The sequence below is a fragment of the Panthera uncia genome, chromosome A2, assembly GCF_023721935.1.
Source record: "Panthera uncia isolate 11264 chromosome A2, Puncia_PCG_1.0, whole genome shotgun sequence".
Lineage (NCBI taxonomy): Eukaryota > Metazoa > Chordata > Mammalia > Carnivora > Felidae > Panthera > Panthera uncia.
Window position 1 is genome coordinate 77,967,819 of NC_064816.1, and position 25,891 is coordinate 77,993,709.

Genomic DNA, 25,891 nt, shown 5'->3' on the forward strand with positions numbered 1-25,891 from the left:
TTTTGGAGGTTTTCATTTTTTGTCCCTAAATGTGGCTCTATTTGTTCAGATGAAATGAATGTTTTAGGACAGAGGGTGCCCTCAGGACAGGGATGACAAGAAGTGAGTAAGGTTAAGAGTTTGGCTTGCCCCAAGGATTCTTGCAGGTGCCATAGATCTAGCTGAATAAGAATCTGGAAAGCCACCAAGCTGGGCCCACCACAGGCATTCTGGGGATGGGTGTGGTCCACAGCAGGGTTGGCAAACTATGGCCTGAGGGGAGGCTGTTTTTGTATTGACCTTGAACTAAGAATAGTTTTTTATATTTTCAAATATAAAATGTAAAAAAAAAAAACAAACCAAAAAACCCAAAACAAAAAAAAAACAACAAAAAACCCCACCATTAACTTTTGGTGAACAGTTGCTCAAAGAGTTTATAACCTTGCCCCGAGATCCACAAAGTCTAAAATATTTACTGTTTGGTTCTTTTCAGAAAAAGTTTACTGACTCTTAGTCTAGAGGGTCACCATAGGTTACTACAGGTTAGTGGGTAACACCCAGGAAGTCAAAGTATTGGTGAAAGCATCCTGGAGCCCAAAGTGTTTTCTCCCTACTCTGATGATCTATTGGGCAGTGACTGGCAGGATGTTGGCTACTTACTTAAGTCAATCCCTCTCCTCTTTCTTGCAAACAGAACCTTGTTTGGTTCAAGAATTCAATCTCCATGAGCTTCGAAGGAGGGTTTTCCCACTCTTGGCCTCATCTATCTATCCAGTTGTATACACTGAAACCCACAATTTCCTACTGATATCCCAGTTCCAATATAACATTACAAAATTATAGTTTTATTCCTTTCCCTACTTGTAACATCCTTGTCCTAGAGTGAGAACCTAGCTCCCAGTTTGCTAATATTTTTACTTATTTGATATATGTATCTCCTCCCTGTGTATACTAACCTCCCATTAGCATGGCCTCCTTTCCCATGCAAATAACCCCCTTAAGCGCTTTTAATTTTTGACATTCCACACAGGCCACCCCCTTATCTCATGAGCAGATGAGCTTCTTATACTACCAAATTCAACCTCTGCCGCCTAGTGTGACCACCTGCTTTATCTCCCCTGGGGTCACCACTCATTGACTAGACCACTTTCCCATGCACTTGGGTTCCAACCCCAGTGCCAAACTGGTCTTCTCACACTCTACTCTTGGGGTTCCCACATTCCACATCATGCCCCTTCTGCCCTGCCCAGCCCAAACCCCTCTCTTCTGCCTCACTTGGATGCCTGCCTCTTTCAATGGAGTATGGATGGACATCAGCCCTGGAGCGCCCTCCTAAGTGGAATCCCTCCTCTAGGAGAGGCTATTACCCACGTTCCATGTAGATGCCTACTTTGTTAGCCCTACTTATGGCTTTAGAAGGAGGAAGGGATCCATGTTCTCCTACTCTTCCATCATTCTTTTTTGTTCCTAGCCAGAAGACCAGACCTACCTGAAGGTTGTGATATAGGCTTTGGTACACATTACGTTTAGTGGACCAAAACTGAACTTTTATTTTTTATTATATCTTATTTTCCACTAAGAAGAAAGGATCTTTTCCATTTCTCCAACTTTAAGGTATGGTCTCTCAGTTACACAACTCACTAACAGAGTCCTTGCAGAATGATGTGGCTAGTATGTGCGTAAAGGCATTTTGTAAACTAAGTGCTATCCAGTTGCTAAGAAGATATTGCTGTTATTTGATGGTGCACACTGTCAAATAATTATGTGATGTACAAACTGTGTCTAATTTAGAAGATTCATACTGTAACTGTTTTTCCTCCTGTGCCAATAGTGTCTGGATTTATTTTTGTTTGGTTTCCACTATTCTTACAGCAAGACTCCCACATGAAATGCATTACCATCCAGGCAATCTAACAAATACGTACTATGTATTGGTCTTACTGGGGAACAGATTTAGTCCTCACAAAGTTCTTTCTTTCTTTCTTTCTTTCTTTCTTTCTTTCTTTTCTTTCTTTTTCTTTCTTTCTTTTCTTTTCTTTCTTTCTTTTTTTTTGAGAGCTGGCTGGCTTGTCTTAGAGGAAATGAATTACAAAATCTTGGAATTTTTGTGTTAGAAGAAGTTCATCTCTTCCAACAGGCTTCTCCACCCCAAGTCTGTGTCCCCTCAGTAATACACCCGATGTTCTATCATAGTCTGTGAACTGGCACCCTTCCTAGTCAGTCCTCTCCATTTTAGCTCTCCCTTAATCATTCCCCCTGCTCTTGCGTGGAACACATGTGCTGATACCAATCAATCTAACACCAGGGGCTTATAGAATATATTTAGTGCTCACAACAAACACTGTAAATTCTTTTCCTTTGGAACTTGTTTTGGAGAGCAGAGAACGACAAAATCTTAAAGTCATGGAGTCTTTGTGCAAGCCAGGGACTAGCCTAGAGGTCTTTGCTTACATAAAGCTGAAAACTGTTTGCTGTTGATTTCCTTCCAGGGATCCTAGTTCTATCATTTGAGGTCAAAATGAAAATGTGCTCTTGGTGCTTCAGTGTGTGGTCAATATGTCATGGTCACCCCACCCCAAGAGCCATCCCTGGTCTCTTCCAAGGGGATCAGCGATTCCCATATGAATCAGGAGGAGTGAGAAGTGGGCAGGAAGTGTGAAAAGTCTCAGACTCCAGGATGACTCTTCTTTTTTTTTTTTCAATATATGAAGTTTATTGTCAAGTTGGTTTCCATACAACACCCAGCGCTCATCCCAAAAGGTGCCCTCCTCAATACCCATCACCCACCCTCCCCTCCCTCCCACCCTCCATCAACCCTCAGTTTGTTCTCAGTTTTTAACAGTCTCTTGTGCTTTGGCTCTCTTCCACTCTAACCTCTTTTTTTTTTTCCTTCCCCTACCCCATGGGTTTCTGTTAAGTTTCTCAGGATCCACATAAGAGTGAAACCATATGGTATCTGTCTTTCTCTGTATGGCTTATTTCACTTAGCATCACACTCTCCAGTTCCATCCACGTTGCTACAAAGGGCCATATTTCGTTCTTTCTCATTGCCACGTAGTACTCCATTGTGTATATAAACCACAATTTCTTTATCCATTCATCAGTTGATGGACATTTAGGCTCTTTCCATAATTTGGCTATTGTTGAGAGTGCTGCTATAAACATTGGGGTACAAGTGCCCCTATGCATCAGTACTCCTGTATCCCTTGGGTAAATTCCTAGCAGTGCTACTGCTGGGTCATAGGGTAGGTCTATTTTTAATTTTTTGAGGAACCTCCACACTGTTTTAGGATGACTTTTCTTGTAGCTGCCTTTATATTCCTTAGCTGGGATCAGATACTATCAGGACCTGTTTCAACCCCTTAGGGGCAGCAGCAGGCTTCCTTGCATTTGTGAATTCTTTTTGTTTTGTTCTCTCCCTATTAGGGGTGAAAGTTCTTCTCTCCTTTTTTATCCTCTTTACTACATGCCTCCATTTCTCTTGTGATGTGGGCTTTCATTCCTCTTGCTCACTTCACTATTTGTTCCCAGTCTACTAGATGTTCTTTCTTCTCCTAAAGATCCAAATTCCCCCTGGCACAATGGCAACTGTGGAAACAGTGGAAACTGATACATATTGAATAGGGTGATTGAGTAGCCTCATACTTCATAATTATGTGCAGTTTCAGTGGTATACAGTTTTCTTAAAAGGTCCCCTTTTCTTTTGTATCACCTATTACCGTTTTTTTTTTTTTGTTAGAATGTCTTGCATAGAATAACCATGTAATTATGTATGGAATTGAATTAGGAATCCACACGCACTTGCCCTGATGTTCTTCCCAGGTTTCCGTGTTGGCGACAGCCCACGCTCCCTGTGGAATTAGGTTCTAGTTTTCCAAGTGCAAATACATATGAAGGTTTTTAAACTCTCAATATACATTATGTAACAATGACATGACTCCTTAGGAGAGAGTATAGGTTCATGGTAATTGCACTTAAATTCTTTGCAAAAGATTATTCTTCACTGAGATGTGGAACACCTGCCTTATAAATATTTCTGGGAAAAGTTCCATGGAATTAGTGAGTACGATTATCATAGAGTAAGTGCTCAAGAATGAGTATTAAATGCACTTATGAATAAATTAATGACTCCCTACATTTTGGAAAGGAATTATGTGGTCTTCTTCAAATAGCTCCTTTCTTCTCTACAATATAAGAATGTAGGTATGCCTTTCAGATGAAAGTGCGTCTCCACTTATGCAAGGATTTGCATATAGATGATGGGTACAATCCAATTAGGTGTAGACTTTCTTTTGATTATATATAATATACTGTTAAAATTCATAGCTGAAAATAATTTAATCACATGATGGGAAAAAATAAACCTTTTAAATGTGACATTAAAGATTACACAATGACAATACAATTAGGAGGCTAGTTTTGACTATCTGGCCACAAATCATAAAAGTAACACAAAATTTTCAGTATTGAATAGAACTTGAGAGACTACCTCAACAAAGAACTTCATTTTGCAGATGAAGAAACAGACTCAGAGGAGTTAGGTAACTGTACTGGGTTGAGTAGCATCCCCTCAAAATTCATGTCCAACCAGAAACTCAGAATATAATCTTATTTGGAATTGGATGTAATTAGCTATGATGAGGTCACACTGGATTAGAATGGGTCCTAAATCTAATGACTGACATCTTCATAAGAGAAAGGAGAAGGAGGGGCACGTGGGTGGCTCAGTCGGTTAAGCATCCGACTTCGGCTCAGGTCATGATCTCACGGTCCGTGAGTTTGAGCCCCGTGTCGGGCTCTGTGCTGACAGCTCAGAGCCTGGAGCCTGTTTCAGATTCTGTGTCTCCCTCTCTCTCTGCCCCTCCCCTGTTCATGCTCTGTCTCTGTCTCAAAAATAAATAAACGTTAAAAAAAATTTTTTTTTTAAAAGAGAAAGGAGAAGGAGATTCAGAAACACAGATTCACATAAGAGGAAAGCCCACGTGATGACAGAGGCAAAGATTGGGGTGATGTAACTATAAGCCAAAGAATGCTGGTAACCACCAGAAGCTAGGGAAAGGCAAGGAAAGATCCTCCCCTTGAGACTCCAAAGGGAGCATGGCTCTGCTGACACTGATGTCACACTTCCAGCCTCCAGAACTATGACAGAATACATTTCTGTTTTTTTAAGCCACCCAGTTTGTGCTAATTTGTTACAGCAGCCTGAGGAAACTAAGACAGTAACCTTCCAAGGAGTGGTGGTGACTCAGGAATAAAGGCCCAGTGAATAAAGTCTCAGTCCGCACTCTGAGCAGCTGTGCTCTTGTGTCCACTGCCTGCATCTTGGGGGTACTTAGAGGTGCTCCCTTTATTGACCTCATGTATTCATGAGTTCTATACAGTTTGCTGTCCTTCGGGCTTTACTTCCCATCTTCGTCCCTCTTTGAAGTTGTTCTTATACAACTCTTGCACAAGTCATCTGTTCTCACATCCCTTATACTCTCAGAAATTTGGTCCTCTGCTTCTACTGCCATTCTGTGCTACTACCTCTCTTTTCTAGGTTGCTTGTACCTCTGGGCATAGGCCCTGTCATGATGCTTCTTCTCTCTTAAAAAACAGTACAAGTGTAGTACATGTATAAAATTGTGTAAGTATAGTTTTCAGTCCACCTGATCTACCATAGTACCTTTCCAATGCTTCCTGACCATTTCAATAATTGACTTAATTGATGGCATATTTTTTCCTTTGTGGTACATACAGACAAAAGGTAAAGTTTTTGCTTTCTTGATAAAGTCCTTTGATGCACAAAGGTATTAAATTTTGATGAAATATAATTTATTTTTTCCTACATTGATCACACTTTTGGTGTCATATCTTTAAAAAAAATTTTTTTTAAGTTTATTTGTTTTGAGAGAGAGAAAACACGAGCAGGGGAGGGGCAGAGAGAGAGGGAGAGAGAGAATCCTAAGCAGGCTCCACACTGTCAGCACAGAACTCCATGTGGGGCTCAAACTCACAAACAGTGAGATGGAACTCTGAGCTGAAACCAAGTGTTGGATGCTTAGCTGACTGAGTCACCCAGGCACCCCAGTTTTTTGTGTCATATCTAAGAATCCTTTGCCAAACCCAAGGTTATAAAGATTTACCCCTATGTTTTCTTCTAAGAGTTTTATAGTTTTTAGCTCTTATATTGAGGTTGTAGATCCATTTTGAGTTTACTTAACATATGGTATGAGATAAGTATCTAAATTCATTGTTTTGTATTTGTATATCCACTTGTCCCAGCATCATTTGTTGAAGAGACTGTCCTTGCCCCATTGAATGATCTTGGCATCCTTGTCAAAAATCAATTGGCCATAGATGTATAGGTTTACTTCTGGATCCTCAATTTGCTTACATTTGTCTTTGTGCCTATCCTTATTCCAGTACCATGCTATTTTGATTATTGTAGTTTTGTGGTAAGTTTTAAAATTGTGAAGTGTGGGTCCTCCAACGTTATTTTTCTTTTTGAAAACTGTTTAGCTATTTGGGGCCCTTAGCAATTCCATATGAATCTGAATATTAGTTTTTCCATTTCTGAAAAAAAGAACGATTGGCGTTTTCATAGGGTTGCATTGAATCTACAGATCACTTTGGGTTGTATGATATTTTAATATTCTTTAGTAAGCATTACATATTCCTTGGATATTTGATAGAATACTCTCATAAAATACTTTGGTGTTTATTTGTTCATGGGCAGACTTCAAATTCTGATTTAATTCCATTTGTTGTTATATGTTATTTGTATTATGTCTTCTAGTCTATGAATATGGGATGTCTTTCCATTTAGTTAGGTCTTCTTTAATTTCTTTTAGTAATGTTTTGTAGTGTTCAGTGTACTAGTCTTTCACCGTGAAAGAATTTAGTGAAATTAATTCCATGTATTTTATTAAAAAATGAGGTTATTAAAATATTTTAGGTATGCAAAGAAATATAATGAGCACTTGTGTAATCACTATACAGTTTAAGAAATAAAGTTTAACAAATACAATTAAAGCCTCACTGCATTGTCTTCCCTTGCTCAGAAGTTACTGCTCTCTTAAATTCAGTGTTTATGATTTCCTTACATAGTATGGTAGGCAGAATAATAGCCCACAAAGATATCCGTGTCCTAATCCTCAGAATCTGTGAATATGTTATCTTTATGACAAAAAGAATCTTTGTGGATGTGGTTAAGACTGGAAATGGTGAGTTATCCTTGAGTATCTGGGTGGGTTCAGTATAATCACATAGGTCCTTGTAAGTAAAACAGGGAGACAGGACCTCTTATAAATATGTCTCTCCAAGGGCTGGATAAGCCCCAGTGTCTCTAGCTTTTATAACCTAGAGATATCTTCAAGGTGCTGCCTGGGACACATATCTCCTTTATATGTAAATTACTAGGGATCTTCCTGGCATCTTGGAAGCTTGATCTAAAGGAGGAGGCCAAACTATAATCATTTGACCTTCTTGGGGAAACAAGAGAAGAGCTACTACCTTTTGGATCAGAGAAATAAACTAGACAAGTGGACAAATGGTTATAGATCTAATCCCCATGGTATATGGAAAGAAAAACATAGAGGAAGTGAAGGCAAAACATCACCTTTATATCATACAGATTTCTGTGCCTCCAGAGGTTAAAGGTTTTTATAGAAGCATTGAGAAATTCAGGGAAGATTTATTTCCTCACATTGATTTATCAGTAATTGAGATCTTTCATATAACTTTTTATCATGACTGTGGATTTGTCAATTTCTCCTTGTATCTTGGTGGTTATGTTATTGGAGGCTTACACATTTAGAATTGTTATAAATCTTTAGTGCATAGTTTGAATTATTTCCTTCATTTATGATATTGTGACTCTCTTTGTCAGACAAGCTTTAAAAATCCTCCTGAAATAAATCAATCCAACAAGAGGATATAACAATTGTAAATATCTATGCACCCAACATTAAAGCACCTAAATACATAAAGTGAATATTAACTGACATAAAGGAGGAAATTGATGGTAACACAATAATAATAGGGGACTTTAACACACCACTTATATCAATGGATAAATCATCCAGGGAGAAAATCAATACTAAAATAGTGTTTTTGAATGACACATTAGACTAGATGAACTTAACAGATATCTACAGCACATTCTGTCAAAAACAGCAGAATACACATTGTTTTCAAGTGCACATAGAACTTTCTCCAGGATAGATCATGTCTTAGGCCACAAAATAAGTCTTAGTAAATTTAAGAAGATTGAAATCATACCATGCATATTTTCCAACACAAAAGTATGAAACTAGAAATCACTTACAAGAAGAAAAATTGGAAAATACATAAATACATGGGAATAAACAACATGCTATTAAACAATCAATAGGTCAATAAAGAAATCAAAGAAGAAATTAAAAAAACACATGGAAACAAATGAAAATGAAAACACAATGGTCCAAAATCTTTGGGATGTGGAGAAAGCAGTTCCAAGAGGGAAATGTATAGATGTACAAGAAAAATCTCAAATAAACAATCAAACTTTATATCTAAAGAAACTAGAAAAAGAACAAAGCACAAAGTTAGTGGAAGGAAGGAAATAATAAAGATCAGAACAGAAATAAATAAAACAGAGACTAAAAAACAATAGAAAAGATGAATGAAACCAAGAGCTCATTCTTTGAAAAGATAAACAAAATTGATAAACTGCTAGCCAGACTCATCAAGAAAAAAAAGAGAGAAGTGAAATAAATAAAATCAGAAATGAAAGAGGAAAAGTAGTAGCTGACAACACAGAAATACTTTAAGAGATTACTACAAAAAAAATTACATGCCAACAAATTAGACAGCTTAGAAGAAATGGGTAAATTTCTGGAAATATACAATCTTCTAAAACTGAATCAGGAAGAAATAGAGGATTTGAACAGACCAATTACTGGTAACAAAATTGAATCTGGTAACAAAGAAATAGAGAATTTGAACAGACCAATTACTGGTAACAAAATTGAATCTGGTAACAAAGAAACTCCCAACAAACACAAGTCCAGGACCAGATGTCTTCCTATGTGAATCCTACCAAACATTTAAAGAAGAGATAATATCTATTCTCAAACTATTCCAAAAATAGAAGGTGAAGGAAAGCTTTCAATACATTCCACAAGGCCAGCATTACTCTGATATAAAATCAAAGAAAAAAAAAAAGAGAGAAAAGAAAACTACAGGCCAATATTCTTGAAGAACATAGATCCAAAAAAAAAAAACCCCTCAATATATTAGCAAACCAAATTCAACAACATACTAAAAGGATATTCAACACAATCAAATAGGATTTATTCTGGGGAATAAATAAGGATGGTTTAATATTTGATATCAATGAATGTGTATACCACATCAACAAAATGAAAGAAAAAATCATATGATCATCTGAATAGATGTAGAAAAAGCATTTGACAAAATTCAACACCTGTTCATGATAAAAAGTCAACAAAGTGGGTTTAGAGGGAAACTACCTCAACATAACAAAGGCCATATATAACAAACTCATAGCTAACATCATACTCAATGGTGAAAAACTGAGAGCTTTTCCTCTAAAATTAGGAAAAAGACAAAGATATCCACTCTTACCAATTTATTCAACATAGTACTGGAAGTCATAGTCATAGCAATCAGACAAGAAAAAGAAATAAAAGCCATACAAATTGGTAAGGAAGAAGCTAAACTGTCACTATTTGCAGATGACATGATACTATACATAGAAAACCCTAAAGACTCCACCAAGAAACTGTTAGAAGTAATAAACGAATAAGTTGCAGGGTACAAAATTAATACACAGAAACCTGTTATATTTCTATATACTGATAACAAAGTAGCAGAAAAAAAACTAAGCAAACAATTCCATTTACCATTGCACCAAAGAGAATATATTACCTAGGAATAAACTTAACCAAAGAGGTGAAAGACCTGTACTCCAAAAGCTATAAAACACTGATGAAAGAAATTAAAGATGACACAAACAAATGGAAAGACATACCATGCTCATAGAATAGAAGGAGTAATATTGTTGAAGTGTCCACACTACTCAAAGCAATCTACAGATTCAATTCAATCTCTATGAAAATATCAACAATACTTTTCACAAAACTAAAACAAATAACCTCAAATTTGTATAGGACTACCAAAGACCCCAAATAGCCAAGGCAATCTTGAGAAAGAAGAATAAAGCTGGAAGTACCACAACTCCAGATTTTAAGATATATGACAGATCTATAATAATCAAAACAGTATGGTACTGTCACTAAAACAGACACCTGTATCAATAGAACACAAAAGAAAGCCCAGAAATAAATCCGTGCTTATACAGCCAATTAATCTACAACAAAGGAAGCAGAAAATACTATAGGGAGAACACAGTTTCTTGAATAAATGGCTCTGGGAAAACTGGACAGCCACATGCAAAATAATGAAACTGGATTACTTTCTTAAAGCATACACAAAAATAAATTCAAAATGGATTAAAGGCCTAGATATGATACCTGAAACCATAAATCTTCTAGAAGAAAACATAGCAGTCATTTCTTGGACATCAGTCCTAGCAACATATTAGGGATAGTTCTCCTCAGCCAAGAGAAATAAAAGCAAAAATAAACTACTGGGACTACACTAAAATAAAAAAGCTTTTGCACAGCAAAGGAAACCATCAATAATACGACAAGGCAATTTACTGAATGGGAGAAGATATTTGCAAATGATATATCCAATAATAGGTTAGTATCCAAATACAACAACAAAAAAGGATAATCCAATTTAAAAATGGGCAGAGGACCCAAATATTTTTTTCCAAAGGAGACATCCAGATGGCCAAGAGACACATGCAAAGATGTTCCACATCACTAATCATAAGGGAAATACAAAACTGCAATGATATATCATCTATACCAGTCAGAATTGCTAAAATCAAAAAGACAAGAAATAACAAATGTTGGTAAATATGTGAAGGAAAAGGAACATACTATTGGTAGGAATGTAAATTGATGCAGCCACTGTGGAAAACAGTATGGAGGCTCCTCAAAAATTAAAAATAGAAATACCAAATGATCTAGTAATTTCACTACTGGGTATTTACCAACAAAAAACTAATTCAAAAATATATATGAACCCCTATACTTACTGCAGTATTATTTACAATAGCCAAGATATGGAAGCAACCTACATGTTACTGATAGATGAAGGGATAAAGAAGATGTGGTATATATAAACAATGGAATATTATTTGGCCATAAAAAAGAATGAGATCTTGCCATGTGGGACAACGTAGATTGACCTAGAGGGTATTATGCTAAGAGAAAGAAGTAATACAGAGAAAGACAACTACCATATAATTTCACTTAAATGTAGAATCTAAACAACAAAACAAACAAAAGGCAGAAACTTGCTCATAAATACAGAACACTGATGGTTGACAGAGGGGAGGGCATGGGAGAATGGGCAAAATGGATGAAGGGGAGTGGGAAGTATCGGCTTCCAGTTACGGAATGAGTAAGTGACAGGAATGAAAGGTACGGAATAGAAAATATAGTCAATGGTATTGTAATAGCGTACATGGTGACAGATGGTAGCTACACTTGTGGTGAGCACAGCATAATGTATAGAGTTGTCAAATTGCCATTGAACACCTGAAACTAATGTATCATTGTGTGCCAACTATACTTCAATCAAAAAAACAAATTAATTAAAAAAAATAGACCTGAATTCCTGCTCTGTCACATCAGTCTACATGTCATATAGAGGGGTCCTTACAGTCTTTCACCCTCAGTTTTCTCTTCATTACAATGGGAATAAATATTATCTAATATTAAAAAAATCTATCTAAAATACAACTCTGAACAAGATGAACACAAAATGATGAAAGTTTATAGCTCTGGTAGTATCAGAGGGAAAACATTTAAGCAACAATATCATTAGGAATAATATTTGTTTTCTAACTAATGGATTTTTAAAAATTTATTGTTACTAGATATAACTGGATTAATATTTCTCTTCTACTACTATACTATTATCCTCTTTTTTGTATGCTTCGTTTCTCCTTTCCTGCCTTTTTTTTTTAATTTAAAAAATCTATCCCCTTTTTCGCATTTTCATGCTTTAAAAGATATGCATTCTATTTCTACTATATCAGTGGTTTCTCTGAAATATTTTTAACATGTGAATTTACCTTAATAAAGCCTAAAGTAAATTATGACCCATACTTTCTTTCTCATAATCACTACAATTTAAAACACTTAAACTCTGGTTACTCTCTCTTCAATCTTAGAATATTAGTACTATCTAGTGTTTTTATTCCACCTTGTTTTTGTATCCCATATTAGTCATGACCATTACATGCTTTTTAAGGTTAATGGTTTTATTTTCATACTTAGTTTCTTTGCCCATCATTACTATTTCCATCTCACTCCTTTCTTCTGATTCCATTGTCCTTTGGAAGTTCTTTTGTGAAGGGTCTATTGTAGGCAAACTCCATTTTTTTCCCTCATACGTTTTGTAATTTCTATTGAAAGCTCATCTTTGGGGGGGATTAATCTGTAGGAATCCTAAAAGGCATGGTTTGAAGATGTGTCTCTTCATAGAAATGGTATTTATTTCTGCCAAATATCCCAGAGTTACCACCAAGTTCGCGGCTCTTTGTATGTTAATGTATCAAATCCAATTACAAAGGTAATAAACTGGACCCCACAAATAATAAAATTCCAATCCATATATCTAGTATTTGGTTTTAAAATCTCTGGGTTTTGTTTGTTTGTTTGTTTGTTTTTAATCCCAGGCTAGGTACCTTAGTTTTTTCCTCACCAAATAGGTAGTTGTTGTTGTTGTTTAATCCTGTCTGTTTAATAATGCTGGATTTCTCTCTCTTTTTCCTCTTTTCTGACTCTGTCTGTTCCTCTTAATCTCTCTGACTCAGTTAGGACTCCCAGCTTTGTACAAGCTTGGTAACTTTTTCTGTCCCTGCATGACCAGTAAAATCTGAATCTATTTATTATGCAAAGCAGCAACCATCTCCACTGCTCCCTTATGTAGAGCAACTATACTGAACACCTTCTTATGAGTCTGGGTTTACAAAGACTTTGGGCCTGGATATTTTCTTTACTTTCTTAAAAACCCAGGTATGTTAAAAAAAAATGTTTGTTTTAGAGAGTAGAAAAGTGGTTGTCAGAGGCTACAACTTTCAGCTATAAGATGTATAAGGTCTGAGGATCTGACATAAAACATGGTGATTTTAATTGATAACACTGTGTTGTATAATTGAAATTTGCTAAGAGAGTAAAACTTAAATGTTATCATCAAAAAGAAAAAAGATAAATATGTGAGGTGATGGATATGTTAATTAACTGTCTGCGGGAGGGGGATCCTTTCACTATGTATATGTACCTCAAATCACCACAATGTGTACTTAAAATATCTTGAATTTTATATGTCAGTTATAGCTGAATGAAGCTGGCATTTAAAAAAATATTTAAAGAAATATTTTTTAAAAGGTTTTATCATTTACTTATATTTTGTGTCAAGAGGACTTGCAGATTTTCTAGTCTACTGTTATTCCAGAAATAGAAGGCAAGATGGGTTTATTGATCTTTCCTAGGATTCTTTTTTTTTTTTAATCTTTTTTAAAATTTATTTTTGAGAGAGAGGGAGAGACAGAGCATGAGCAAGGGAGGGGCAGAGAGAGAGAGGGAGACACAGAATCTGAAGCCCGCTCCAGGCTCTGAGCTGTCAGCACAGAGCCCAGCGTGGGTCTCAAACTCACTAACCATGAGGTCATGACCTGAGCCAAAGTCTGCCGCTTAACCGACTGAGCCACCCTGGATCCACTCGGGTGCCCTTCCTAGGAATTCTTTAACTTTAAAAAGAATCCAGTTGAGTTCAGCAAGCAATCATTGAATGTCTTCTACGTACCATCTTCTACGTACCATCTATTTAGAAAAATCACTCATTTTGTAGCAGAAAGCCACTGTCATTCAGAAAATAAATCTGCATATCTTCTTCCCTATCCTTCTGTGACTATCAATTGTAAAGATCACATTATATCAAAGGCATCATCAGATAAGTTCCAGTGCTTTAGATAAAATTCCTATCATCAGATAAAATTCCAGCACTTAAACCCCTGCTACTACAATATGAATTATATTATCATGATTAACAACAGCAACAAAAGGTAAGTGGAAGAGTTATATCCAAATTCACACAGTTTTCAAAATTGTGTATTTCTCTTCTTTGTGTTTAGATTTTCTTCTACCTCAGCTTAAAAGATAAAATAATATGTAGTCACGTTTGTCACTCCTGGATGTTGATGACACAAGCAAGCTCGTTGTGGAATGGTGTAAGTAGACACTACCTGAACTATGACTTGATCCTAGTTCTTAAAGGAGAACTGATCCCCACAAAAGCCAACTGTACTAGGGACTACTTTTTCCCCTGCTCCCCCCACAGGGCCACAAACAGTAGGTGCATTTGTTTCTCTTCTGCCCAGGCACAAGTCCAAAGGAAAAGACAGAAAGATAATAATGTTATTTTAAGAGATAGACTATAAGTATTTTCTAATTTGAATGGTAGATATAAATCAAATATTATTTTTAAATTGAAACAAAGCTCCGTTAGATCTGCATTAGACTTAACATTGCCTCACTCAGGATGCTGCAGAGATAAGTTGAGGAAATGCAAGTGAAGTGCTTCCTATAAAGCCTGGCATGTAGGCAGCACTCAATAAATATCAGCCCCTATTATTGGTTTAAAAAACATAACAAAATAGCACAAAATATAGAGTAAAGTGGAAAAAAAACTAACAAGAAATAGGGCTAAAATATACGACATGTAAACAAAACTTGTTTGATATTCTTAGTGTGTTTGCATGCACACAGACACATATACACTCAGGCGTTTTCTAATATAGACTTCTAGGCAGGTACCTCTATACTATCTTTGTCATTGTACTATTTTTATACTATTCTTGTAACCTAGAACATGCTTGTGTTTCTTATTCCAATGAGACACCGGGGAGGGGTCTCAGCCAACAACAAAAAATAAGCATAAATTGCCCCTGCTGACTTCTTTCTTTTCCTTGGATGATACTTTAATCTCTGTAATAATTTATGCTGTCAACTAGTGTTATGGTGGCAACATCTTCCCTGTCACCTAATGTCCAGTTAGTAGATGACTTTACCACCCCTCCTTAACTGCTAGTGATCAGAAGACTTATAACATCATGTGCTCAGACCGACCTATGAATAGGTGGCTGGAACCATTCCACATAAATTCTAAACCTTAAACGAAGAAACTAAGAGGGGCTGACAGGTACCACTCATAAATCAAGTCAACCTCTTGACATTCCATTCTTGGCTTCACTTGGCTTCCACTCTCACCTTGTGCAACAATGGCAAGAAGAAAATGTGCTTCTGTCTCGGCTAATCCATCTTAGCTACCAAATTTAATATTCCTGCCTTAGGTTTATTTTTAGTTTAAGGCAGTGATGCTCAAACTTCAGAATGCATCAGAATTATCTGAAGGGATTGTTAAAACAGATTGCTGGTTGCCAACCCAGAGTCTCTAACTCAGTAGGTCTGGGGTGGGGCTTGAGAATTAGTATTTCCAAGTTCAAGGGTGATGCTGATGCTGTTGGTCCCAGGACCATACTTTGAGAATCAATGGTTTAAAGTAATAAATCTCTTTCTTATGTGACAGATTGGGGAATGTTACTTTTTTCTTTGGAAAACCTGTAAAGAATTAGGAAAGAAAAAAAAAAAGAATCCAAATGATTGGAAAGAGAAAGAATATATATGACATTAAGATCAGGACAAATCCTGCAGAAGCCTGGCAGAAAAAGCTAGCATTTCTGCCCTGGCAGAAAAAACTAGCACTTCTCAATAGGTTAAGTCAGAGAAAATCTGAGCACATGTCAGTGAAGAACAAAGCCTGGGTAGGAAGGCTTTATGTTCAGCACATTTCTCTTTCTGCAATTCTACGTTTGCCTTCATCTTCTATTAGTTTTGCCTTCATTTTGGAGTGCTCAAATGTGGCACAGCTAAAACAAACATTTTAGCACAAAGAATAGCTGTGTTCAGAAGGCAGTGAGAAATTGGAAGTTCATAAACTTAATCTTGTAGCTGAAAGACATTATTAATACTATGATATCAATGTTATTGTCAACCAGCCCTCATCACTCAGCACTCACATAAACCTCTGTGCTCTTCAATTTTACATGCAATCAGCCAGGTACAGTCAGTCCTCTTTCCTTCTCTCCAGACCTCCCTCCTCCAAATTATGAGTTATGAAAAGGCCACTATAAATCTCTCGCTCTGAATTGTCTTTTCCATAGTCAAGAACTTAACACATAGTCTGTGCTCATGAATAAAGAAGCAGGCATACATTAATAATGAACCCAGGATGAGTTCATTGACACTGAAGCAGGCTTGGGGCTCACCTGGGGTGATGGGGGGCTATCCAGGTCACTCCAAGACAATCAACTCTGTTGTGGGGTAGATGTGAGACTCTTGTCCTCCCAGCTGTCGACCTGGACTGGACATTTGGAATCTGTTTGCAATTAAACCTGGGAATGACCATGAACAAAAAAAATGTGTTTGTAATTAAACTCCAGAATGACCATGAAAACAAAGAAATGAAAAAATGAGAGATGTGGTGAAGAAATGTTGCTTGGTGCTTTAAAAATATTAAAAATTTTTACATGCAAAAGATATTTCTCACTTCTTAACGTCTTTTGTTTATCCTTTTTAGATTGATTTTTCCACAGTAAAAAACATCATCACAGATAAATATATAGTGTCTACTTTGCAAAGGTGGCGTCTAAACGTGCTGCGTTTGAATTTTCGTGGTTGTATTCTCCGCTTGAAAACCTTGAGATCTGTCAGTGAGTATGTTCATTACAACTCTTTGTCTTGCTTTTATGTTTTTTAATTAAACAAATATAAAGAAAAATATAAAATAAAATGTACACTTCAGTTATGGTCTTAGGCCATAAGAATGCCAATTAAAAACATTTAAAATGCTTATAATATAGTCAACTCTTAATGGATTGTATGATCTGGGAGTTGGTCCTTTGTCCATTCTTATTTTTTTAAGTTTATTTATTTTGAGAGAGATGGAGGCAATGTGAGCAGGGTAGGAGCAGAGAGAGAGAGAGAGGGAGAGAGAGAATCTCAAGCAGGCTCCATGCTGCCAGCACAAGAGCCCAACATGGGGCTCGAACTCACAAAATAATGAAATCATGACCTGAACTGAAACCAAGAGTCAGACACTTAACTGACTGAGCGACCCAGGTGCTCTGGTCCTTTGTCCATTCTTACTGACCACTTTTTTTTGGTCTAGCATTTGTCTATCTATGTATCTTCAATTCATCTACTAAAAAAAAATACAATATAAGAATATATTATCAATTTAAAAATTCTAACAATAGACAGTAAAAAGCAAAAAACCTTCCTGTATCTCCCTCAAACCCATTAACTTACTCAAAGGTATTCAATGGTATTAGTTTTCTGTTCTTTTTTTAAATTGTTTAAAATGTTTTTATTTTATTTTTGAGAGAGACAGAGCACAAGTGGGGGAGGGGCAGAGAGAGACGGGGCACAGAATCTGAAGCAGGCTCCAGGCTCCCAGCTGCAAGCACAGAGCCCAATGTGGACCCACAAACCACAAGATCATATCCTGAGCTGAAGTTGGGTGCTTAACCAACTGAACCACCTAGGCACCCCTAGTTTTCTGTTTTTCTAAAATACATTTACATATATGTGATTAAAAATACACAATTAAAAATTTTAATATGAAATGGATCATATTGTTTTATATTTTCTTTTATATCCTGAAAATCTTTCCATGTCAGTCTATATAGAACTACTAAATTATTTTTAAATCGTTAAACTCATTTTCCATACTGTGGATGTAGCATAATTTAACTTTCTTCCTCTTGATGGATATTGAGGTTATTTCCAATTTTCTCCCAGCTGCTTTGTACTTTCACTGTGACATGTGTATTTAATTGCCTTAGTCAGTTTGAGCTGTCATAATAAAGTCTCGTAGACACCAGAAACTTATTTCCCACAGTCTGGAAGCTGGATGTCCAAGATCAGGTCTAGAGAGGCCCTCTTCTAGGTCATAGATGGTTGTCATCTTTTTGTGTCCTCACATGGCAGAGAGAAGGAGAGAGAGAGAGATCTCTGGGGTTCCTTGTATAAAGGCACTAATCCTATTCATGAAAGCTCTACCCTAATTATGTCCTGAAGGCCCTACCTCCTAATACCATCACACAGGGGGCTAGGATTTCAACGTGTGAATTTGGCCAAGGGGCACATTCAGTCCATTGCATTAACATATGTATTTATTTATTTTGAAAGAGAGAGAGTATGTGAGTGGGGGAGGGGCAGACAGAAAGAGAGAGAGAATACCCAGCAAACTCTGTGCTAATGGCATGAACCCACAAACCATGAGGTTATGACCTGAGTTGAAAACAAGAGTCAGACACTCAATGACTAAGCCACTCAGGCACCCCAACCCATTTGTTTTTTAAGGTGCATTTCAGCTTCCTTATATATTTCTGGAAATGAGAGAAAAAACATATTTAGAAAAGTGTACATTCATACTGATTTCAGATAATGAGAAAGAAAGCCATAAACATGTAAATACCAACATACTCAACATGAGTCTAGAGATATATGAGGGAAAGCAAGTTTCAGAATGACATAGATAATCTAATACCATTTGCATACAAGTTTTCAATGTGCAAAATAATATATACTTTACCTTTTGAAATAATTTCAATAATACATATTTAAGGAAAATGTAAAAAGCATGCATGGGAAGGAAAACTCCAAATGCAAGATAGTGGTTATCTCTTGAGGTGGACAGAGTTGAATGAAATGGGGAAAAGGTTCACAAAGAGTTTCAAGTGTATCTGTAATTTTTTTTAAATAGAAAAATAATAAATATAGCTTATTTTAAATAGAAAAATAAATAAAATATACCAAATGGGATAATTCTGACTGGTTGCTGATACTGAAAAAAGCTATAGTTTTTATGTTATTGTATTTGATTACATATTAAAGTGTCTTCTTGGTTTTAACAGTTTGTCAGTTGATTCTTTTGGGTTTTACAGGCAGATCATTTATTTCCATTCATTCCTAGTCTTATATCTTTTATTTCTCCTTTTTTTTTTCTCCCAGTAGCAGGGATATGGAGCCATATTGTCTTATTCTTGACTCCTTTTTTCATGTTTTTAATGAGAATAGTGTTATTATTATATCTTTTATTTCTGGGATACACTCTTTATAGAGATATAATGCTGTTCCTTTTTTTACAGCAGCCATGTTCTGTTTGTTCCTCATTCAGTCTGGTCATGTCTGCCTTTGGAATTTTAGGAACTATTAATTTCTGATCCACCAATACCATTCCTGTTTTGTTTTCCAGAGATATTACAGATTTTTGAAAAAAAAATCATTTCTCAGAATTTGGGTAGGAGAGGAAAGCTGAAATATGGGCTTAGTCTGCTATCTTGAATGAATTTATTACTTTATTAGTAATAAAGAGTTAAAATAATTGTAAGCCTTAATGTGCTAGCCATCCAGTTTATAGCATTATCTACAATAGCCAAATTATGGAAAAACCTAAGTGTCCATCGACTGATGAATGGACAAAGAAGTAGTATGTATACAATGGAATTTTACTCAACCATAAAAGAGAATGAAATCTTTCCATTTGCAACGACATGGTTGGAACCAGAGAGTACTATGCTAAGTGAAAGAAGTCACAGAAAGATAAATACCTTATGATTTCACTCATGTGAAATTCAAGAAACAAAACAAGCAAAGAAAAAAGAAAGAAAGAAAGAAAGAGGTACACTAAGAATAGACTCTAAACTATAGAGAACAAACTGATGGTTACCAGAGGGGAGGTAAGTGGAGGGATTGTGTTAAACAGGTGATGGGAATTAAGGAGTACACTTGTTGTGATGAGCACTGGGCATTGCGTGGAATTGTTGAATCACTGTATTATACACCTGAATCTAATATCATGCTGTATGTTAACCGGAATTTAAATAAAACTTAAAAAATGTGCTAGCCACCCAAACTCACTCTCTGTCCCCAGAAAAATGTACTATTAAATACATCTCTTTTTTGAAGGAAGAAAATGGACTCGAGATGCAACATTTAATGTTTTGGTTTGACCTAAGATTTTCATGTTGGCAATGGTGGTTGAACACTGGGGTGAGTTTCTGACAAATGGCAGGGCACATATCTCTGGAAGCTTTCATTCCAAGTCTTTTTTTTTTTTTTTAATCATAAAAGGGTGTTGAGTTTTGTCAAATGGTTTTTCACCGAGATTTTTTCTTCATTCTATTAATATGTTGCTATCACATTGATTGATTTTTATATGTTGAACCACCTTCACTTTCCTGGGACCAATCTCACTTATTCATGGTGTATAATCCTTTCACCATGCTGCTGTATTTTCTTTGCTAATACTTTGTTGAGGATTTTCACATCTATATTTAAAAGGAATATTGGCCTATAGTTTCCCTTTCTTGTGACGTCTTTGCCTGGCTTTGTTATCGGGGTAATACTGGCTTCGCAGAATGAGTTAGGAGCTATTTTCTCCTTTTCCACATCTTCGAAGAGTTTGAGAAGGACTGGTGTTAATTATTCTTTAAATGTTTGGTGGAATTTGCCACTGAAGCCATCTGGCCCTAGGTTTTTCTTTGTTGGAGGTGTTTTGATTGCTGATTTAATATACCTATTTGTTAGAGATGTATTCAGATTTTATGTTTCTTCCTGAGTCAAGTTTGATAGCTTGTGTGTTCCTAGGAATTTGCCAATTCCATGTAGGTAAACCAATCTGTTGAGGCATAATTGTGCATAGAATTCTCTTATAATCCTTTTTATACCTGTGAAGTAAGCAGTAATGCATCATTTTCATTTGCAATTTTAGAAATTTTCATCTTCCCTCTTGTTTTTCTTGGTCAGTCTAGCTACAGGTTTGTTAATTTTGTTGATCATTTCAAATAACCAACTTTTAGTTCTTTTTTTGTTGTAGAAAAATATACTTAACATGAAAGTTGCCATTTTAACCATTTTAAGTGTACAGTTCTGTGCCTTCATATTGTTGTGGAACCATCATCACCATCCAATTCCCGAACTTTTCCAAGTTTTTTTTTTTTCAGTTGCAAAACTGAAATTCTGAACCATGAAATATGAACTCCCCATTTCTCCCTACTACCAACCCATGGCAAGCACCATTATACTTTATTTCTCTATGGATTTGGCTACCTCATATAAGTAGAATCATACAATATCTGCTCTTTTGAGCCTGGTTTCTTTCACTTAGCATCATGTCTGCAAGTTTCACCCATGTGGAGGCTCATATCTGAATCTCTCTCTTTTTTAAGAGTGAAAAATACTCCATTAGGATAAAGGACCTGAATGTGAGACAGGAAACCATCAAAACCCTAGAGGAGAAAACAGGGAAAAACCTCTCTGACCTCAGCCGCAGCAATTTCTTACTTGAGACATCAAAGGAAAGGGAATTAAAAGCAAAATGAACTATCGGAACCTCATGAAGATAAAAAGCTTCTGCACTGCAAAGGAAACAATCAACAAAACTAAAAGGCAACCAACGGAATGGGAAAAGATATTTGCAAATGACATATCGGACAAAGGGCTGGTATCCAAAATCTATAAAGAGCTCACCAAACTCCACACCCAAAAAACAAATAATCCAGTGAAGAAATGGGCAGAAAACATGAATAGACACTTCTCTAAAGAAGACATCCAAATGGCCAACAGGCACATGAAAAGATGCTCAACGTCGCTCCTCATCAGGGAAATACAAATCAAAACCACACTCAGATATCACCTCATGCCAGTCAGAGTGGCCAAAATGAACAAAACAGGAGACTATAGATGCTGGAGAGGATGTGGAGAAACAGAAACCCTCTTGCACTGTTGGCGGGAATGCAAACTGGTGCAGCCGCTCTGGAAAACAGCGTGGAGGTTCCTCAGAAAATTAAAAATAGACCTACCCTATGACCCAGCAGTAGCACTGCTAGGAATTTATCCAAGGGATACAGGAGTACTGATGCATAGGGGCACTTGTACCCCAATGTTTATAGCAGCACCCTCAACAATAGCCAAATTATGGAAAGAGCCTAAATGTCCATCAACTGATGAATAAAGAAATTGTGGTTTATATACACAATGGAATACTACATGGCAATGAGAAAGAATGAAATATGGCCTCTTGTAGCAACGTGGATGGAACTGGAGAGTGTTATGCTAAGTGAAATAAGTCATATAGAGAAGGACAGATTCCATGTTTTCACTCCTATGTGGATCCTGAGAAACTTAACAGAAGACCATGGGGGAGGGGAAGGAAAAAAAATGGTTAGAGAGGGAGGGAGCCAAAACATAAGAGACTCCTAAAAACTGAGAACGAACTGAGGGTTTATGGGGGGTGGGAGGGAATGGAGGGTGGGTGATGGGTATTGAGGAAGGCACCTGTTGGGATGAGCACTGGGTGTTGTATGGAAACCAATTTCACAATAAATTTCATATTGAAAAAAAAAAGAAAGAAAAATACTCCATTAGATGTTCTTAACCACATTTTGTTTATCTACTCATCCATCAGTAGACACAAGTTCCTTCCACTTTTTGGCTATTGTGAAATAATGCTGCTATGAACATGATTTTTAAACATCAACTTTGATTTTTATTGATTCTATTGGTTTTCTATTTTCTATTTTATCCCCACTCCAATCTTTATTATCCTGCTTGTATTGGGTTTTGCTTGCTCTTCTTTTTTAGTTTCTTAAGGTGGAAGTTTAAGCTTATTGATTTGAGGTTTATATTCTTTTAAAATGTTGGCATATATGGCTATAATCTTCCCTGGATTTTTTTTTAACATGTTTCCACATAAACACTTTTCCTGATGCCTATGCACAAAGTCCACTGGGAAGTTTGGGATGGAGATGAAATGGGCAACATGAAATTGCAACTTGTGTGGAAAATACAGAGAGGGCCAAAAAATGAAAATTCTATACTGTACAATGGGCATACGTTCATTACATCAGATAACAATGTCTTCTATATGTCATATGTATTTCATTTATTGTATCATATATATAGATACGTGGACCTTAGTTTATATTTTATCTGAGGTCTAAGAGAGCCAAAAATATTGTCTTAAGGGTTTTTTTTTAAGTAGTTTATTTGAGAGAGAAAGAGAGAGAGACAAAGAGAGAGAGAGAAAGAGAGAGAGAGAGGGAGAGCAAGTGAGTAGGGGAGGGGCAGAGAGAGAGAGAATCCCAAGCAGGCTCCGTGCTGTCAGCACAGAGGCAATGTGAAGCTCGATCTCATGAAAAGTGAGATCATGACCTGAGCTGAAATCAAGAGATGCCTAACTGACTGAGCCACCCTGGGCCCCCTGTCTTAAGTTTTTTGATATTTTGTTGTCTACTTAAAAATATTTAGTACTAAGGGGTGCCTGGGTGGCTCAGTCAGTTAAGCATCTGACTTCAGCTCAGGTCATGATCTCACAGTTTGTGAGTTTGAGCCCCACAACAGGCTCTGTGCTGACAGCTCGAAACCTGGAGCCTGCTTTGGATTCTCTCTCTCTCTCTCTCTCTCTCTTTCTCTCTCTTTCTCTCTCTCTGTGTGTGTGTCCCTCCCCAACTTGTTCTCTGTCTCTCAAAAATAAATAAATGTAAAAAAAAAAATTAGAAAAAAATTTAGTATTAAGGCACCTGAGTGGCTCAGTCAGTTAAGTGGCAGACTCTTGATTTTGGCTCAGGTCATGATCTCACTTTTTGTGAGATAAAGCCCCACATTCGGTTCTGTGCTGGCAGTGCGCAGAGCCTGCTTCTGATTCTCCCTGTCTCTCCGTCCCTCCCCAGCTCATGCTTGCTCACTCCCAAAATAAAGAAATAAACTTAAAAAAATTTTTTTTAATTTAGTATTTATCTAGAAGTGTAATTCTTGGTAAAAATGCCTTTATCATGGAAAAAATTAAACATGAAAGCCTGAGTAGACCTTAATTTTCTAAGGAAGTAAATGTAATGCTTATCTCATCTTTGTGATATTTTCAATTTGCTAAGGATTACTTAATAAAATCAGTTTTAATTCCAGCTACCTCGAGTGTATCAAAGATTAAATAAAACCCAACCTCAGAGATGTTTCAGCTTTTCAATTTTTCCCCCCAGCTAAGGTTAGTCTGTTGGTGTGTCTAGAATTACACACATTTTTGGCAAGAAGTTTGACTTTCTGACTGTTACACTGAAGATAAATACTGGCTGATTATTTGAGCTGTTTGGCTGAATGGCCACAAGAGTTGTACAAAATCCTGGTCTGCAAAAACTCTATAATAAAATTAGCTTTAAATTGTTATCTTAAAATGTTTAAAAGGCAGATGAAGGCAGGGGAGAAAATGCTTGCTTTAATATTGTGACAATCAAGTGTGCAGAGTATATGCTAAAACACTTTAGCAAATGTTTGGCAAGGGTACACAAGTGATTGTTTTTTTTTAGTGTTTATTTATTTTTGAGACAGAGAGAGACACAACACTAGCAGGGGAGGGGCAGAGAGAGAGGGAGACACAGAATCTGAAGCAGGCTCCAGGCTCTGAGTGGTCACCACAGAGCCCGACATGGGGCTTGAACTCATGAACCCGCTAGATCATGACCTGAGCCGAAGTCGGACACTTAACCAACTGAGCCACCCAGGCGCCCCCACAAGTGATTTTTAAGTTCAGCAGTTGTGTTGTTGTGCTGGAGTAAAACAGATATATTAGGGATGAGGAGCCATCCCTAATTTTTCTCCACTCACTCAATGACCGCAAGATTAGAGCAGTCTGGAAGAAGCTTTGACTTGTGGATACCCTTGGAGTTGCATTTTTATGCTTCTAGAATTTATGAGATACAATATTGACATTTTTTTGAACAGGATTATGAAGTAATTTTCCAGTCTGCCTGCCACGTTCGTGTTGTTCTTATTCATTCTAGCATTGATACGGATTTGTTAGTCACATATGACATCTTCCTGTACACACCAATACCCCACACCTCCTGAAGAAAGGAGCCTCGATGTCTCATAGAATTTAGGCAAGTAGATTCTTAGTACTGAATTGCTTCTATTTGCCAGAGCAGGAGAAACAGATTTTTCAGAAACAGGTGTTAGTTGACACAGGGCATAAAGCTCCAGAGGATGAATGATTAGTAAATGAAAACTCTGAACTGGTTAATGTTAAATATCTTTCCCAAATAACCAGGCAGTAGGTCTGAGCTGACTCAGACTTAGGACTCAAGAGACCTCAGCTTGAAGTGAATCTTACTTCAGAAAAATTAGGGAATTTCAGGACTAGCAGGAAAGTTAAAACAAACAAAACAAAACAAAACTTGAGTATTTATCCAAATACTCAAGTAACATTTGGATAAATAGCCAAGTGACATTTAAACATGTATGTTCAAATATGTAGTTCTCAGGATTATTATATTTTTGACTGCCACAAAATATACTTATTTTTTTAAAATCTCCTGACCCTCATCATCTATTGAACAGAAGGCAGTTTCAAAGGCAAGTTATTAAACTATCAAGAAATTGGCAGAAGGGGATGTACCTAATTGTTCATTCCATCATTGATCAACTATTACTTCCCTGAAAAGTATAAACTCTGATACAGAGAAGGGGCAAATCCTAAGCTTTCAAAAATGTACTTCAGTTTCAGTCCTGGGAGATACTAACAACTCTAACTTACTTTTGGATGGTCTGGATCAATTTCTATGCATTGCTAGCGCTTTATTTCCAATTAGACCTGGAGGGTGACACTGTAGATAAAAATCAACCAATCAAATCACCAACTAGCCTCCAAAAATTGAACCAGAGAGTAA

General features: G+C 36.6%; 1 protein-coding gene across 2 annotated transcripts in view; it reads left to right on the forward strand.

Annotated features, from left to right (window-relative positions):
* Positions 1-25,891, forward strand: part of FBXL13 (F-box and leucine rich repeat protein 13) — a 210,268-nt gene that overhangs the window by 70,660 nt on the left and 113,717 nt on the right. For both annotated transcript variants that reach the window (XM_049642850.1, XM_049642851.1), the window contains 2 exons: positions 14,240-14,335; positions 16,744-16,876. In XM_049642850.1, coding sequence (XP_049498807.1) covers positions 14,240-14,335; positions 16,744-16,876 — 229 coding nt within the window. The remainder of the gene's footprint in view (positions 1-14,239; positions 14,336-16,743; positions 16,877-25,891) is intronic.